This window comes from Hemibagrus wyckioides, linkage group LG26 (assembly GCF_019097595.1).
Source record: "Hemibagrus wyckioides isolate EC202008001 linkage group LG26, SWU_Hwy_1.0, whole genome shotgun sequence".
NCBI classification, from domain to species: Eukaryota; Metazoa; Chordata; class Actinopteri; order Siluriformes; family Bagridae; genus Hemibagrus; species Hemibagrus wyckioides.
Genome location: NC_080735.1, coordinates 10089401 through 10107865, shown reverse-complemented (window position 1 = coordinate 10107865; position 18465 = coordinate 10089401). Strand labels below are relative to the sequence as shown.

The 18465-nt window shown below is 39.2% G+C and overlaps 2 protein-coding genes across 3 annotated transcripts; both read right to left on the bottom strand.

The window, feature by feature from the left end:
• Positions 1-589: 589 nt before the first annotated feature.
• LOC131347188 (serine/threonine-protein kinase SIK2-like) lies at positions 590-10467 on the bottom strand. 2 transcript variants are annotated; one of them, XM_058381129.1, is made up of 12 exons: positions 10225-10467; positions 7814-7978; positions 7562-7678; positions 6662-6725; positions 6350-6511; positions 5175-5299; positions 4770-4893; positions 3902-4125; positions 3291-3633; positions 2815-3078; positions 1601-1784; positions 590-1391 (listed from the first exon to the last, which is right to left on the bottom strand). In XM_058381129.1, exons 2-12 carry the CDS (start codon positions 7958-7960, stop codon positions 1049-1051), a joined length of 2097 nt encoding a protein of 698 aa, XP_058237112.1. In that variant the 5' UTR covers positions 7961-7978; positions 10225-10467; the 3' UTR covers positions 590-1048. The 2 variants fall into 2 exon arrangements, with proteins under 2 accessions (XP_058237112.1, XP_058237113.1); XM_058381130.1 differs by having other exon boundaries at positions 7814-7975.
• A 781-nt stretch (positions 10468-11248) lies between these two features.
• On the bottom strand, positions 11249-17181 carry hsf2bp (heat shock transcription factor 2 binding protein). The gene is made up of 7 exons (XM_058380810.1): positions 16911-17181; positions 16149-16252; positions 15696-15845; positions 14094-14238; positions 13883-14000; positions 13313-13416; positions 11249-11764 (listed from the first exon to the last, which is right to left on the bottom strand). Exons 1-7 carry the CDS (start codon positions 16990-16992, stop codon positions 11532-11534), a joined length of 936 nt encoding a protein of 311 aa, XP_058236793.1. The 5' UTR covers positions 16993-17181; the 3' UTR covers positions 11249-11531.
• Positions 17182-18465: the final 1284 nt, after the last annotated feature.

Here is an 18465-nt window from a genome sequence, read left to right as displayed (position 1 = left end):
TGTTTCTGGTAAGTAGGGCTGTGATTTGCAAGAGGTTCTCCATACAACCAACCATCCTTCTAACTGTTCTTTCTGACCTGTGTCTGATCTTTTTTCTCTTTAGCTTGTTTATCACCTGACTTTTTCTCAGCCCTATCTCCTCTAACCTTGTTCTCTAAGGCCCCTCACCTGAGGCATGCACTATCTCAATAAAGTTATATTATTAACCAAAGCAAATAAGTTGTCTGGTCATTTTCCTATGTTCTGCTCTCCAGTTTGGGCGAGTCCTGTTCTGACCTTACAGGAGACACACCAAAAGTGGTTATTTGAGTTACTGTAGCTTTCTGGTCAGAGCAGAGTCTGGCCATACTTCTTTGAATTCAGCATTTTTCGAAGTCACTGGTATCGCATTTTTCACCCATTCTTAAGCTTGTGACCACTACCTTAAGATCTTGGCCTGTTTCTGCACAATATTACGAACTGTGCTGCTACCACATGATCAGCTAAAAAGTGTATGTTCGGCATGGTGCATATTAATATCTGAACGCATTCCGAATTCATTTGAGGGTTAAGAAAGAAATTTGCAAAATTAATGTCATTCATCATTTTATATTTATAATGACTGAATAAATACTTCTTTGGCATAAGAATATCAAGAGTAACATGCACAGGATGAATAAATACAGATTATACACAATACAAAACACACAGTGTGATCGCAATGTGATGACTCAAGACAAGGAACATTGAAAGAGTAATTATTGCTTATTAAAATATGTCAGAAAGTACACTCAGTAAAGGGCCTTGGATAATACTGGATGTTTTTGCCTCTACATTAGCATTTTATAGTGATTATATACATTTTAGTGCATAGAGAACGAGTGTCATTTGTTCTTGTTATTTCAGTAACTCAATGATGAATTCATTTTACATTGACATGTTACATCATTTTGCAGATTCTCTTATCCAGAGTGATTTATTTATGCCTTTGTTGCATCTGTTGCTACATTACTGTCAAATCAAAACTGATGACCAGGTACAGTGGAACCTCCGTTACTACTAAAAAACATCAGCGTGAGCTTGGTTTTATTTGCAGTTGTGCCTCCAGGAGCAGTGTGGTGGAATCCAACATGTTTGTGGAAGAACAGCTAGAAGTGGAGCACGAGTAGGTTGCTGGCAGATGAGCGAGAGAAGAGTGAGTCGGTGGACCTTGGCGAGGACAATGCAGACACTGAGGTGTGTGAAGGAGGGATAAAGGGTTGTGGCGGAATTTGCGGTAACCTGAAGCGGATAAAGAAGTTAAGTGACTCTCAGAGTGTAGTGCTGGGCGGATGGAGTGATTCTGGATAACCCCAGTATGAGGAGAAGGTTTTTGTAGTAGATGGGGATAATAACAATGAATGTTAGATGTCCTGCAAGACAGAAAGAAAACTTGAGCATTAAAAACTGCATATCAAAACAAAATTCTAAAAAATCATCCTAATATTGGATTCACTGTCACTAACAGATGACATTTAAATCTGTAAATGAGACAACTTTTGTTTTAATTTGTAAACAGATACTTATAAACCCATTTTTTAGCTGACAAAATGAATCATGTCTTGACTCCCACTTGACTTACCACTGATGGTGCTGAAGGCCTGCAGTCTGGCCATGAAAACTCCCCCATGAATGTGTTGGAGGTTTATTAGTGTGTTCTAGGTTAGGCATTGGAGGCCATGTGTACTGCGCAGGAGCTTTATTCAGACCAAACTGGCCTGTTGTGTGAACATTTTTGCTCAAATGCTCCTGAAAAGCCCATTGACCTGTAAAAATTGTAAATGTAGAATTTTTAGCACGATCAACAGAACGAACAGAGCTTACTTTGTCATAAGAAATAAGAATGTGTCATTCTTTATCCATCCATCCATTTTCTATACCCGCTTTATTCCTAATTAGGTTCACAGGGGTCTGCTGGAGCCTATCCCAGCACACATTGGGCGAAAGGCAGGGGTACACCCTGGACAAGTCGCCAGTCCATCACAGGGCCACATATATACAATCATACACGGGCAGTTTAGAATTACCAATCAACCTAATGTACATGTTTTTGGACTGTGCGAGGAAACCGGAGTACCCAGAGTACCCCCACGCAGGCACAGGGAGAACATGCAAACTCCACACAGAAAGGCCACTGCCTGTTCGAACTCAGGATTTGAACCCAGGACCTTCTTGCTGTGAGGCAACAGTGCTAACCACTAAGCCACCATGCACCCTGTGTCATTCTTTAATGAATAATAAAATAACTGCTAAAATATATGTCACATTAGACACCTTGACATGTGGTGTTATGGGAAAATAACATCAGACTATACCGCCAAAAATGAGTCTTATGAATAATTTTAGAATTTATATTTTGCAATAACCTGGGCAATTAAGATTAAATGAAAATCTGTCTTTACTCTCTCTGTCCTGTCTATTACTGCAGTGGATACTGAGTGGACAATATTGGTTTTATTTTTTTCCCCTAAAATGTTTCTATTTGTATTTCATTTAAATTTGATTGGGTTATATATATCACATTCATTTTGGGAAAAGATTCAACATGATTTACCTTAGTTTCATTTTTGACATAAAAAATCCATGTAATTTTGCACATGAATTTTTAAATAATATTTACAACATTAAACATTGCTGTACTATTTACAGGCGAAGTTAAAAAGAATTACTTTAAATAGACGTTACCAGAAATTTTTAAAGAACAACTTTAATGGTATAAACTATATTAGATTCATGAGTGTATCTCCAACTTCTTCAGTCTCCATGCTCTTTTACTCGAACCCACTCTAATCTTACCTTGTGGCAGTGAGGTATCCGAGGCTCTTCTACCCTCCTGGAAATTAGGAATTTGCAGACTGGTCTGGCACCGCAAGACGGAAGAATGAGTGAGAGGATTTCTTTCTGATTTCAGTGAAAATGGATACTGTCCCAGATCTTGGTTTATATAGTGTTGTGGGTCTAAAAGAGCACCGGGGCAAGTAAATGAGGAGCTGGAGGTAGTGAAGGAAGAGGTGTAAGAGCTGTCTACAGTGGCACTGTCCACTAGATCCACCACAATACCTGCAGATATATTGATAGAAATAAATGCAGATTAAAAAATTGTGTATTGTTGTGTAATGTTCACCGGCTAACTAAAAGTATTACTTTTAATATCATTGTGTATTCATCCTCTGTGGTGTTATAGTATATAGATGCTGTTGGACACTTTTATGTGTAATTGAATAAAATCAGCGTTCATTCATATTTAAAAATGTTAAGTCCAGTGTACTTACTTGGTGGGTGACACCAGCTTTTAAAGGATGACACTTCAGAGTCAATGGGTCTGTGTATTGTGCTCCTGTGTCCAGTTGTATAATCAAGAGGTAACTGCTTTTCCTCCTCATCCATGTTTTTAACTCGTACCCCACCACTTAATCCAGCATCCATTAAGTTGCTAGGAGAGGAAGAGTTTCTGTCCTCTAACATTGGTGGATTTGCATCTCCCAAAACTGGTAGATTATAACAAAGCCTTTTAGACCAATCTGGGACTTTTTTGATTTGCTCTTGTTCGTTCAGTCTCTCGAGCAAGAGCCAGTAAATGGCAGCAAAGTGGTTGTAGCTGTCATTCTGTAAAGACTAGAGATATAAATACAGAGGTTACAGAGAAGTGTTTTAGTGGGCGAAAATACTACAAAGACATACCAGCTTTTCAATGTTAATTTTTTAAGTAAGTAAATTTTAAATCAATTTAAAAATATAATTTCTAGTAACACTGTTAAAATGCTTTTGCTCTTGCAGTGACAATAAATTGATGCTATTTTAAGAAGATCAAATTGTAGCTATTTTGTTATACTGACATGGTATGTACTGGAAGCACACACAAAATGACCCAAGCTCGGCTTACTTCAACGGTCCTCCGCTTGTCAATGCCCAGCGTCTGCATGAGACTGAGCACTTGCTCATTGTAACCCTTTGCCTGGCAGTGCCTCTCCGGCTCAGGAGGGTTAAATAAAGTCTGGCACACTGTTATCGGTACAGCTTTCATCCAGCAGTGCTGCTTGATTTGAGCCAGACTGATACGTTTGGCCGGATCCACCACCAGCATCCTCCGTATCAGGTTCTCACAACCTGGATAAAAGCAGAGCAAGAGGAAGAAAGTCAGACTAGGTAAAACTCACATACACACACTATATTGCCAAATGTTTTGGGACACCCCTTCAAATCATTTAATTCAAGTGTTGTTTTTCGGGGGTTGGGCTTGGCCCCTTAGTTCCAGTGAAAGGAACTCTTAATGCTTCAGCATACCAAGACATTTTGGACAATTTCATGCTCCCAACTTTGAGGGACAGTTTGGGGATGACCCCTTCCTGTTCCAACATGACCGCACACCAGTGCACAAAGCAAGGTCCATAAAGACATGGATGAGCGAGTTTGGTGTGGAGGAACTTGACTGTCCTGCACAGAGTCCTGACCTCAACCTGATAGAACACCTTTGGGATGAATTAGAGCAGAGACTGTGAGGCAGGCCTTCTCATCCATCATCAGTGTCTGACCTCACAAATGCGCTTCTAGAGGAATGGTCAAAAATTCCCATAAACACACTCCTAAACCTTGTAGAAAGCCTTCCCAGAAGAGTTGAAGCTGTTATAGCTGCAAAGGGCGGGCCAACTCCATATTACATTCAAGTGCATGTAAAGGCAGACATCCCAAAACTTTTGGCAACATAGCGTATCAATTAGACATGGTTTGAATTGAGTATGAAGAATTGGTACCCTGTGACATGAAGTAAGGAATCCTAAAACGTCCCTCTATGACACGCTGTTTCAGGGCTGGAAGTGAGGCAGCTTCGAATGGCAGCGATCCACACACCAGCACATAAAGAACCACACCTAGACTCTGAAAATAAAAGAAGATTTAATGTCTCCCACCAATTGACGTATTCACATCAAACATCAGAATGGGGGGAAAATATGATTTCCATCACTTTAAATATTCTAATCAAGTTAATATAATTTGATTAGAATATTTAAGAAACTGCTCATCTGGTATTTTCCACAGAATTGTGCAGAAAAAAAAACACTCAGTGAGATTTTATGGGCCCAAACTAAAAGGGCACATTTTTCATTCCACTTGTCTATTCTAGGACAATGGAACTGAAGTTCATATAAGAAATTTACCCATATGTCTTGCTGTGGTCCTTCATATTCATTTCCCTGGAAGATCTCCGGTGCTGCATAAGGTGGACTTCCACACCAGGTATTCAGAGGCTTTCCAGGTACAAAGAAATTTCCAAAACCAAAGTCTGAGGAACACAGTGAAGAAACATGACATCTTATTATATGCAAATGTCCTGTGATTCCTACCAAACACCATAACCATGGCCCTAAACAACAAATAATACCATCGCTTGTGATGCCACTGATGAACCCCTTCTTCTGTGATTGCTAACACCACATACTTAAAATTGATAGCACAACACCCCTTGTAAAATATAACAACGACGTAATACTTAAACATGTGTATATTGCATATTGCTCTAAAAGTTAAACACATAGAACATACTTTTAACAAAAATATAAGACAGTTCATACACTGATCAGGCATAACATTATGAGCACTTAAAGGTGAAGTGAATAACACTGATTATCTCCTCATCATGGCACGTGTTAGTGGGTGGGATATATTAGGCAGCAAGTGAACATTTTGTCCTCAAAGTTGATGTGTTAGAAGCAGGAAAAATGGACAAGCGTAAGGATTTGAGCGAGTTTGACAAGGGCCAAATTGTGATGGCTAGACCACTGGATCAGAGCATCTCCAAAACTGCAGCTCTTGTAGAGTGCAGTGGTCAGTATCTATCAAAAGTATCCTTTAATGGAGTCCCCACCTCGCAACTTACAGGACTTAAAGGATCTGCTGCTTAAATCTAGGTGCCAAATACCACAGCACACCTTCAGGGATCTAGTGGAATCCATGCCTTGACAGGTCAGGGCTGTTTTGGCAGCAAAACGGGGAACAACACAATATTAGGCAGGTGGTTATAATGTTATGCCTGATGGGTGTATATTCTATATTGAGTTAGTGGTACTAAGTAAATCATTGGGGTTTGCTCTACTATGTGTATTTATCATTTTGTCATTGGTAGCCATGTTGGTTCTGACCATTACTTACTACAAGCTGTGTTTTTTTCATACTTATGAGATTTGAGATATAGCTCCTTTGTCTCATGCCATTACCAAGTCTGCATTCTGGTAATCTACCTTCTGGTCCCTTGTGTGTCTTCCCTTTTTTTGGCTGAATTATTCATTTATTATAACATTCTACTTTGCTTTTATTAATAAATCAGCTCACATACCTGCGAGCTTGATGTTCATGTTGCTATCCAGTAGTAGATTTTCAGCTTTAAGGTCTCTATGTACAATGTGACATCTGTGGCAGTACTCTACAGCAGAGAGAATTTGCCAGAATTTCTTGCGAGCTTCTTCCTCACTCAGGTGACCGTTGCATGCAAGATAATCTTTAGAAAGACAAATTTTACAATTACACATACACAAATTTTACAAATACACAATTTTGGTGTTGATTTAGACGTGACAGATTTTGATAAAGGAGCATTATCATACTTATATCATCAATGTTACACTCATAACATTATCTATAGACTTACCGAACATCTCCCCGTTATTAGCATACTCTGTTACAATGTACAACATGTTCATGGTTTCCATAACCTGCAAATTAGAGACAGGAATATCTTACATTCACACAGTAGTGATAACAGTTTCAGATCAAATCTCGTAAAGACTTGTTCATCTCTCTATTATAAGATACGGTATCAAATAGTATAAGTATACGAGACAGAACAGATTGGATCCAAAAGTGGTTTTATTTGTTTCCTCTGTTATGAAAAATAGTACTTGATATGCATCATTTAAGATGGCTTCAAATTTGACAGTAATAATTCACCCTGTTCACATGTCTGTGAGTCCAAAAAGGTATAATTGGCCCTGCTTTCTTGATGGGAAGGATGGCACTATTCTTCCTCTCTCACAGCTAGAGCAACACTAACTAACTCCCGGAGTGTTTCAACTCATATATAGTATTTGGAAATGATCAAATGCATTCATCTATTCATCCCATGATGTTGCATGAGTGACAGCTGGAAAAGACTATAAGACTAACTCTACATGTGCACTGTACATGGTGTCCCAGATATGAACAGCCATGTCTAAAAATAGATGCATATTTAAGCAGAAAAATCTAAACCAGTAGCTTTGAACATCCTTAGTAAGCTTGTCCATTGTGTCTAAATTTTATACGCTGAAGAAAGAGGACTGATTTTTCTAGCCTCTTCAAAAAATGCTTTCACTTTTATTTTAAGTTTTATCAATCGGTTTCCTATTAAAAAGACATCAGTGAGAACCCATCATGTTGGCTCTATTTGATTTAAGTAACGTAAATCTTTAATAATAAATTATGAATAGTAATATTGTAATTGTAGTGACTTCTGATTGGGCCAAAGTGTTCTGTAATGTGTGTCGATGAATGTAAAGATAAACTCACACACCTGGTAGAGTCTGATGATGTGTGGATGCTTGAGAAGCTTCATGATTTTGACTTCTCTGTTGAGTTTTTCCAAGTCTGATGCATTCAGACGGGTTTTGTCGATGATTTTAATGGCCACCTGTTAAGCCAAATTCAGCAAATTTCAGATATACAAATCATATTACTGACAAATCATATTTAACAAACTGTATTTTAAGATTTTATAACGTAATAACAACAAACAGTTGTTGTTCATGAGAATAATATAGGGAACCTGTGTTTTAGTGACTTTGTGTCGTGCCAGCTTCACCACAGCAAAGTTTCCTTTCCCCAGTGTACGGATGATCTCATAGAAGCCAACCTGGAGAGGTTTACCAATCGGGTTCATTGCGTCTGGTGCATCCTCTGACAACACCACCATTGTTAGTGTTGTTAACTGCTACAGTTAATCATGAAAGAGTTGAGGCAACATCATTAGGTTGTTTTAGCAGCAAAACTCTCAGAAATGTTCTACGAAACTGTGTCACTGGGGTGGTACCAAGGTACCAAATACATATGACATGTTGCAAACCAGTACACTGTAATACACTAAACAGGCATAACATTAAGACCACCTGCTTAATAATGTGTTGGACCCCCTTTTGCTGCCAAAACAGCCCTGACCCATCAAGGCATGGACTCCACTAAATCCCTGAAGGTGTGCTGTGGTATCTGGCACCAAGATGTTAGCAGCAGATCCTTTAAGGCCTCCATGGGCCCCACCTCACAACTTAAAGAATACTTACAGCACTCAGAGGATACTTTTGATAGATACTGACCACTGCAGACCAGGAACACCCCACAAGAGCTGCAGTTTTGGGGATGCTCTGATACAGTCATCTAGCCATTATTAAGCTTGCCCATTTTTCCCGCTTCTAACACATCAACATTGAGGACAAAATGTTCACTTGCTGCCTAATATATCCCACCCACTAACAGGTGCCATGATGAGGAGATATTCAGTGTTATCTGTCAGTGGTCATAATGTTATGCCTGATCGGTGTACATGTGGTCTCTTATTTATTTAAAATTAAAATTTTATTTCTCACATAGTCAAACATACACAGTAAGACGCACAGTGAAATGCCTTTTTACAACAGTCCTTGACGTAAAAATAGAATTTACATAAACTAAAATCTGTGATGCTTCTCATTAGGATGGTGATTCAACACCAAAGTACTGGAAACTGTCCACTTTCTCCATGAGGGATCCATCCATTCATTTTCCTCTTTACATTTCACTTATCCTACAATAGGAACCTGGAGTCTATCCCAAGGGACTCGGGGCACAAGGCAGGGGACACTCTGGACGTGGTGCCAGCCCATCAGAAGGCACAATCGCACACATGTTACAGACAGTTTAGATATGCATGTCTTTGTACTAGAGGAGGAAATTGGAGCACCCTGAAGCTCCATGCACTCAGGGTGGAGGCAGGAATCAAACCCCCAACCTCAGAGATGTGAGGCAAACATGCTAAGCACTAAGCTGCCATGTCCAATCTATGTGGGATCCTATTTATTTAATAATTAGCCAATTATTAATTAAATAATGTATTTCATTATTTATAATAAATATTAAATTATCTGGCAAAGTCTAGTAAATTATGTTAAATTAATGCTGATAAGAAAGTACAATAAATTTGGTGTTACAGCACCATCCATAGGCCACTAATGCCCATTAAAAACATTTTTACATATTGCACTTACTTCTATGTAGTTCCATAAAAAAAAAAAATTAAGTTATAAGATTTTGTGCAGAATTTACATCTCTGAGATTTATAGAGCTTGATTTCCTGAGATTTTTTTAAAGTTAATCAATGGGTGAATTACATCAGATTCCTAGAACAGAAAAGTTTTACCAAAAACAACAAATCAAAACAACACAAAACATAAGCTAATAAAAGTATGGTATGTTTGCATATTTTGCTTTCAGGGGAAAAAGCCAAAAAAAAAAAAAAAAAAATCAGGACCCATGTTCATACAACTTTTTAACAAATTCTCTGCTATCTCCAAGAGGTCATTAAAACTGAGTGGAACAACACAGACACATCCAGTAAAATTATTTGGATATATAAAGGGTTGGCTATTCCTAAATAGTCTGTAAATAGTCTTTATTAATCTTTTATTCACCGGTAAATGAGAATTACTACAGTTTATACACTTTTTTGGCAAAAAAAGAAATGACTTAAAGAACATGTGCTCTCTTTTTTTTTAACCCTAAAGTGTACTGTAAGGTCAACAAATATGCATTTATTGTCATATGCATAAATAATTACATAATACAAGCACTAACCCTCAACCTCTGTGCCATATATACAGTATGTAGCCATCAGATGATGATAATAATAATAATAATAATAATAATAATAATAATAAAATATACGTTTATTCATAATTGAATGCGTGAGTAATTGAGGGATATATAGACCATCAATTGATAGTATTTTTGTCTCCATTAGTTTGCTCCTTGAAAACATAGCTTAAGTAGGAAACATAATAATAATATTAAAATGATTATTATTATTATTATTATTATTATTATTATTATTAATAATAATAATAATAATAATAATAATAATAATAATAATAATAAAATTACTTATTTATTTATTTTATTTTTTAATAGAAGGTGATATGAAGAACTCACCTTGTGGACTGTAAGATGTTGAAGCTCTCCATCTGTAACTTGTAAGCTGCTGCTTTCCTCTGAGTTAAAAAATTCCTGTACTCAGTCCTTTGCTCCTCATCCACGCCATTTGTTTCTTTATAAGAAGTTTTTTAAATAAATCACTTCTCTTGCTCGCTCTGGATACCGCTGCACACAGTCCTCTCAGTAGTCTCGGGTCAATCTTAATTCACCATAAGCGGTCCGACTCCCTCACTCCCTGACTTTATTAACGTCACTCTGGCGTCAAAGCACGGAGCAGGGCGCGCGCAGGAGCCCACGTTGCCAAGCAACGCAAGCCACGTCCCAAACTGCCTAAGGCGCACCAAAGAGCATAACATAGGAATGGCGCTAACACAAATATGTCAACAAAATGACCCATCATACCAGTAGATCAATGGCAAGATATTAATCTTGGTATTAGCCAAATAATAAAATCTGCTGCTAATAAAGTTCCCATTTCTTTTTGGTGTCCATTACATTTTCCTATCATCCACCAGTAACATGATTCAGCTAGATCCATTAACTTTGTGTAAAGTTCAGCTCCATTTTGTGAGATGTTCTTAGAAAAGGCTTCCTTTTGGCAGGCTGCTTAAACCATGGTAATAAACCATGTTCAAACATTTCCACCCTTCTTATTTTTTCCTTTACACTCATATACCCTATTCCCAGTAAATGTTCCAGACTTTTATTATGGTCATAATTTTACTTGAGGGTTTTTATAAGACACCTCGTTTTTATGTTTGTCTCATGAAGTTATTTGGTTTTCTCCATGGTCATGAAGAAATGTTTCATGTGTGCAACCGCATATTTATAACAATAAGGAAAAGGACATGGTCAATTGGAGGAACAGGGTTTTTTTTGTGCACTGAGAGTGTGTTTGCAATGGTGGATAACCACAGACATGCAATACTAAAAAAAATAATAAAAATAAAAAAAAACTTTAATGTTTTAACCATTAAAAATACTAGTCATACATAGAACATGAGAACAGGAACATGCGCACATAGATCTAATCACAACAGTTAGAATAACAGTCATACATTAGAAAAATGTATAAACGTATTAAAAAAAAACATGCTATCCTTAACCAGCATAACTCTTAACAGAAACAAATAGCTATTTTCACCATTATCATTACTTCCTAGACCACCCAGGAGGTCAGAGCCATATTTCAATGGGCCCTGTGACCTCTGAACCTTTTTAACTGATTGCATTGGCTACAGATAGAGCAGAACGTCAGTCTATGTGGAACAGGACTAGGACAAGGTCTGTAGGTGTCCGCGTCATCACTGCTCTTTCTCTGTGGCCGTGTGACGAGTTTTGGTGAGGCATTTGATGTCCTCCAACAGCTCCTGGGCTGTCTGGCTGAGGGCAGAGTGGCGGCTTGAGGCCAACTGGCTGATTCTCTCCACTGGAAGGGAACTTTGGAGGTCTGGGCTGATTTGGGCCAATATGTCACCCTCCACTAACAGAGACTGGAGGAGCCGCAGTGCCTGCAGACATACTTCTATGTCCTGGTCTGATAATAATAAACATACAACATAATAAAAATTATATATAGCACATTACTGAAACCCAAGGCTGAGCCATAAGAATAACCATAAAGAGTAACAACAGCAACACAAGACCATAATACCAATAGAGAGAAAAGACTGAGATGAAAAAAGCAAGAGACATACACTATATTGGCACCCAAATTCAGATGTTGTTTTTCAGGGGTTAGTTCTAGTGAAAGGAATTCTTAATGCTTCAGCATACCAAGACATTTTGGACAATTTCATGCTCCCAAATTTGTGGGAACAGTTTGAGGACGACCCCTTCCTGTTCCAACATGACTGCACACCAGTGCCCAAAGCAAGGTCCATAAAGACATGGATGAGCGAGTTTGGTGTGGAGGAACTTGACTGTCCTGCACACAGTCCTGACCTCAACCTGATAGAACACCTTTGGGATGAATAAGAGAGGAGACTGTGAGCCAGGCCAAAACTGGGATGTCTTTACATGCACATGAATGTAATATGGAGTTGGTCTATAACAGCTTCAACTCTTCTGGGAAGGCTTTCCACAAGGTTTAGAAGTGTGTTTATGGGAATTTTTGACCATTCCTCTAGAAGCGCGTTTGTGAGGTCAGGCACTGATGATGGACGAGAAGGTCTGGCTCGCAGTCTTGGCTCTAATTCAACTCAAAGGTGTTCTGTCGTGTATGCTGAAGCATTCAGTGTTTCTTTCACTGGAACTAAGGGGCCAAGCCCAACCCCTGAAATAAATGATTTGGAGGGGTGTCCCAAAACTTTTGGCAATAAAGTGTATTTGAAAAAGCTGGTTCATTGGTTCATTAAGATTTTGTCTGAATCCCAAGCGGAATTCCTAAATATTGGGTGTATAAGGAATGTATGCAGTATATGCTCATAAATGAATCTTCCAGAATTAAAGGGCAGTGGTAGCTCAAATGGTTAAAGCTCTGGGAGGTTGATTAGAGGATCTGGGTTCAAGCCCCAGCACTGCCAAGCTGCCTCTGTTGGGCCCCTGAGGCAAAAAAAAAAGATTCACCAGAGATCACAACACATATATAGAATACATAAAGTTAAACCGAACACATCAAAGTAAATGATGGTGACTACCAGTTTGATGATAATAAAGGATAATATAATATCAGGGATGGGCAACAATGGGGAAGGTGTAATACTGAACAGGGTGTGTTTTGTTCAAAAAGGTGATGCATATTTAGAGCTCCAGAGGTGACACAGGTATAGTTTTATACAATGCATACAATTTGTATATGTTAGTACAATGACTATACAAGGTGATAAAATTCAGCTAACTTTCTTATCATGAGAGAGAGAGAGAGAGAGACAGACAGAGAGAGAGAGAGAGAGAGAGACAGACACACACACACAAAAGGAGGGTGTGAGGGAGAGAAAGTGTGGGAGCTGTTCATAATCCTCCCTGCCACATTTCAGTAGGCATGACGTCAGAGCTGAGATCAGATAAGGTCTGAAGCCTTTCTCAGCTGCACTCACTCAAGTCACACTCACACACAGTCACAGATGCACACACACACACACACCTTCAAGCAGGGTGCATATAAGTGGTAGGAGTGCAGGACTCTCGCTGATGTACGTCAGTCCGTTTATGTTGAGGCTAACGTTGTATAAAGCCATCAGCATCAGCCTGCATGCACACACACACACACACACACACCAACTGTCAGTTAGAAACAGAGTGTAACATTACTACAATATCTGGCCATTAGTAGATTGCTAAGCATGTTTATATTTAGTCCATGAAGGCATTATTTATTATAAGCTGAATCTTCCTGATATGTTAATAATTTAGTGCAGAACTGAGTGTGCACCTGTGTATGTATATGCTCACTAGCCATTTTAATAGGAACACCTATACCTCTGTATATTCATGCAATATCCAGTCAACCAATCATGTTGCTATAGTGCAATGCATTATATCATGCAAAAAGGTCAGGAGCTTCAGTTAATGCTCAGATCAAGAACAGGAATCTGGGCTACAGTGAGTTAGATTGCAAAAAAGACCAGACCATATTTTTTATTAATGAATGACAAGGTTGCCTAATAAGGTGGTAATTTAATGTATATGTCCATGTGTGTGTGTTTTAACCCACACTTTAAGCTTTGGAAAGACCCCAGACTTCATTAACCCAAGCAGCTGCATCAGAGTGTCCAACAAGACATGCGCAGAGGTAGAAATGAAGTCCCTCCCACAAGTAACAGCTGCCACGTCTGCAAATAAATCAACATTTAAAGCAATCAATATGCTTTATATATATATATAGCAAATAAAGGTAAAAGTAATGAATTAATCATAACCCTTACTGGTGATGACACCAGCCAGTGCCAGCACAAACTGGTGCTCATGGGAATTGTAGTTTTGCTGCTGGGGTTTTTCATCCTCATCCAGAGATTTCACAAAGCTCTCCAGGGTTTGTCCTGCTACACTAAGGAATGGTTCCAGCTTTCCCTTCAGAGAGAAGCACATGTAAAAGAGGTGAATATAATAGTGATAACTTGGACCAACAGAAATGTCACACAGAACCAGTAAAACCAGTCATCACCACTGACCATTTTCACACAGCATGAACTAAACAGTGACCCAAAAGCTCTTGCTGTTCATTGTTCATATTTCAATATTTATTGCTTCTGCTGATACTGACATTTTATTTCAGTACAAACTTTTACTTGTCAAGGAGGCAAATGATCTCCAGCCAGTCATGGGAACACTAGGCTGAAATGGGAACACACCCCAGGACACATAGGACACACTCACACACTGATTCACACTTTGGATCAATTAAGAATAGCCAGTTTATCTACCAGCTTCGTGGAAGGAAAGTGGAGAGAAGGAGATATGGGAAGAAAACTCCACACAGACAGGATCCTGACCACAGACCCAATGTCTCTTTCAACCAGTGTAAGCAATTAGTTAAGTACAGTAATCAATAAAAATGGTCCTTCTGTTACGTAAGCTGATAGATCAACTGAAAAGGAAGATTTACTGATAACGGCCTGCTGCTCATTTATTCATCTGCTTTAGAAAAATATATATCTAAACTAAGATGTACGCACTTACACTGATCAGGCATAACATTATGAGCAGTGACAGGTAAAGTGAATAACACTGATAATCTCCTCATCATGGCACCTGTTAGTGGGTGGGATATATTAGGCAGCAAGTGAACATTTTGTCCTCAAAGTTGATGTGTTAGAAGCAGGAAAAATGGACAAGCGTAAGGATTTGAGCGAGTTTGACAAGGGCCAAATTGTGATGGCTAGACCACTGGATCAGAGCATCTCCAAAACTGCAGCTCTTGTGGGGTGTTCCCGGTCTGCAGTGGTCAGTCTCTATCAAAAGTGGTCCAAGGAAGGAACAGTGGTGAACCGGCGACAGGGTCATGGGTGGGCAAGGCTCAATGACGCACGTGGGGAGCGAAGGCTGGTCCGTGTGATCCGATCCAACAGACGAGCTACTGTTGCTCAAATTGCTGAAGAAGTTAATGCTGGATCTGATAGAAAGGTGTCAGAATACACAGTGCAGGACGGGTCAGGGCTGGTTTGGCAGCAAAAGCAATTTTAGGCGGTTGGTCATAATGTTATGCCTAGAAACAATAAACTGACATCACTAGCTGCATCATGTACAGTATCACTGATTCATGAAAAGGTTTCAGATCGTAAGATATTTTTAATAACTTAAAGCATGCTGCTTAGAAGCTTGTTGAACATATGAACATAATAACCTAATAAGCAAATCTACGCTGCTTAATGTTAACGGAAATGGAAATACCTATTGATTATCTGATGAGGTGTTCAGTATGAGGTGTAATTGAATAAGGTCCATACATTGCCTTAACAACGGACTAACGTTTTTTAGTCTGAAGTCAGACAGTTTTAATGACAGACACCTCTATTAAAGTGACTCACATCAGCCAGTATGTCTCGTATGGCTTCTTCTCTACGGGAAGCGCTCCAGAGGACAGTGCAGGTGGCGGCACCCAGGCCTGTACAGAACTCTGCCTGTTGCTGCAGCTGCTCACGGCTCTCCCATAACCTCTCCCTTAGAACCAGTTTCTCCTGAGGGGAAACAAACACCTTAGCGTTTCCAGTATGTCTGTGCATAGGAGAAATGGAGGAGCATTTAAAAATATTTCAGCTAGGTATAGCAGAAATACAATTTAGACAAGTACTAATATGAAGATGGGTACAAAATCAACATATTCCAATTCCTAGGTATCTTTGTAACTGTATGATTATTACAGGTTCAGAATGTTAATGTTCTGTAAGGATCGGTCATACAGATTTTTTGTAATATCTGTTCTGATCCAACCTTTCTTTCCGCCAATCAGATCCTTCCTCCTGTCTCTCTGTTTCCCTCACCTCTTTCTCTCTCTGGCACTCGGACTGTGCTGCATCGAGGCGGGAGGTGAGGTGCAAGCACTCCTGCTTCAGCTGCTGGTGCTGCTGCTGGCTCTGCTCTCGGACTGTAAAACAAGCAGCACAAAGCATTATAACACAACTGCACCTCTGATGATCGTAGGAGAGAGTGATGTATCACAAATCTCTCTGAAATTTTCAGCTGTTAAAGCCATTTGCATTATTTTCACATTCAAGAAACCATTCAGGGGATACTGCCAAGGATGAGCCCAGTCCTGTTAGGAGAGAAAAAATTCATCATAGCATACTGATCAGTCAGAAAAACATTCTGGATTTGCAGTGAATTTTACTTCAAGGAGAAAATAAACCAATTTGGAGGATTGGAGTCTGCTGGCAAAATCTTTTAGACAGTTTTACTGAGATTAAACCTAGCTGTCAAATAATTACTGGGGCAATACAATGCAATATAGATATCTAATGTAACACCAGATCATATTGAGTAGATAAGCACTATTTCAGAATGGAATATTACTAAATAAAGGGGCGGTATGTTCACTGCATGGATGTTCTCTAATCTCCAAATTGTTCGTAGTGTGTGAATGGGTGTGTGTGTGTGCATAGGGTGTGCCCTGCATCCCCTGGGATAAGCTCCAGGTTCTCCTGTGTATGATAAGCAGTACAGATAATCAATGGATAGATGGATGGATGGATGGATGGATGGATGGAGAAAACAACATAATTATACTCAATATCAATTCATCTTACGTTTCTCCAGAGAGCGAGCTTTATTCAGGGCATCCAGAAAGTCACCATTAATGACTTTAGGCAGAAATTCCCGTAGCTGCATGACCTCAGTGCACAGCCGCTCCAAATCTCTCTTTTGGACTCTGACAAAACAATCCCCTCCTGGATCCTATAAGGAATGATCAAGAAAATTCCATTAGCTGTGTTTTCTTGACACTCCCACTGCCTGAAAATATGCTGGCAGGTGGATGTGCAAGACTAAAATGCTTTTAGGTGTGGATGAGTGTGTGAAGGTGTGTGTGTGCATGGTGAACTTTAATCCCAGACAGGGTGTATTCCCAACTCACACCCAGTGTTCCTAGGATAAGCTTCGATAATCCACTTTGATGCTGCCCAAGTTAAAGCAGTTACAGAAGACGAATGGATTTTCTTTTACTTGATTACTTTGTTTCTTTCTTTCCGTCTACCTCACCCGAACTTGTTTGCTTTCATTTCAAACAGGAACCAAATAAATTCCCTTGAGTGAAATAAACGCACTTAGGCATAACATTATGACCACTGAGAGGTGAAGTGAATAAGACTGATGATCTCCTCATCATGGCACCTGTTAGTGGGTGGGATATATTAGGCAGCAAGTGAACATTTTGTCCTCAAAGTTGATGTGTTAGAAGCAGGAAAAATGGACAAGTGTAAGGATTTGAGCGAGTTTGACAAGGGCCAAATTGTGATGGCTAGACCACTGGATCAGAGCATGTCCAAAACTGCAGCTCTTGTGGGGTGTTCCCGGTCTGCAGTGGTCAGTATCTATCAAAAGTGGTCCAAGGAAGGAACAATGGTGAACCAGCGACAGGGCCAAGGCTCATTGATGCACGTGGGGAGTGAAGGCTGGTCCGTGATCCAACAGACGAGCTACTGTTGCTCAAATTGCTGAAGAAGTTAATGCTGGTTCTGATAGAAATGTGTCAGAATACACAGTGCATGACGGGGTCAGGGCTGATTTGGCAGCAAAATAAGGACCAACACAATATTAGGCAGGTGGTCATAATGTTATGCCTGGTCGGTGTAAATACACATAAATAATCCAACGACACAATGGCGCCATCTTGTGGACACTGTGTGTATCGACTGCAAAACAAGCAAACTGTGATCAGTACTGACCTTAACTACGACTTAATTTCAGTTAAAATGTTATATTTCGCTAAATATCGTCATATCGCACGAAAATGTCCCTGATAAGACATTTTGTTACAAGCAAAAAAAAAATTCACTTTTAGATTCTGTCAGTGTTAACCTGAACTTCCTACCAGCAATGTAATGGTTAGCTAGCTAAGTTCAGTGAGAGCTAAGAAATGTAACTTCTTAGTCAATATTTAGATACTGTTTTTTGAAAAAGCATAAATTTCCGAAATGGTAATGATTTGTAGTTTGATTTATTTGCCAATACTCGATGTAACTGATGATAGCTAGCTATATTTAGCCCAATAATGTGACATTTGCTGAGGTGGATGATAACTAAACACACATGAAGAGTGATGTGTAATGTTACCTCTCTTGAACCTAAAGGCTGTAGTTTAGT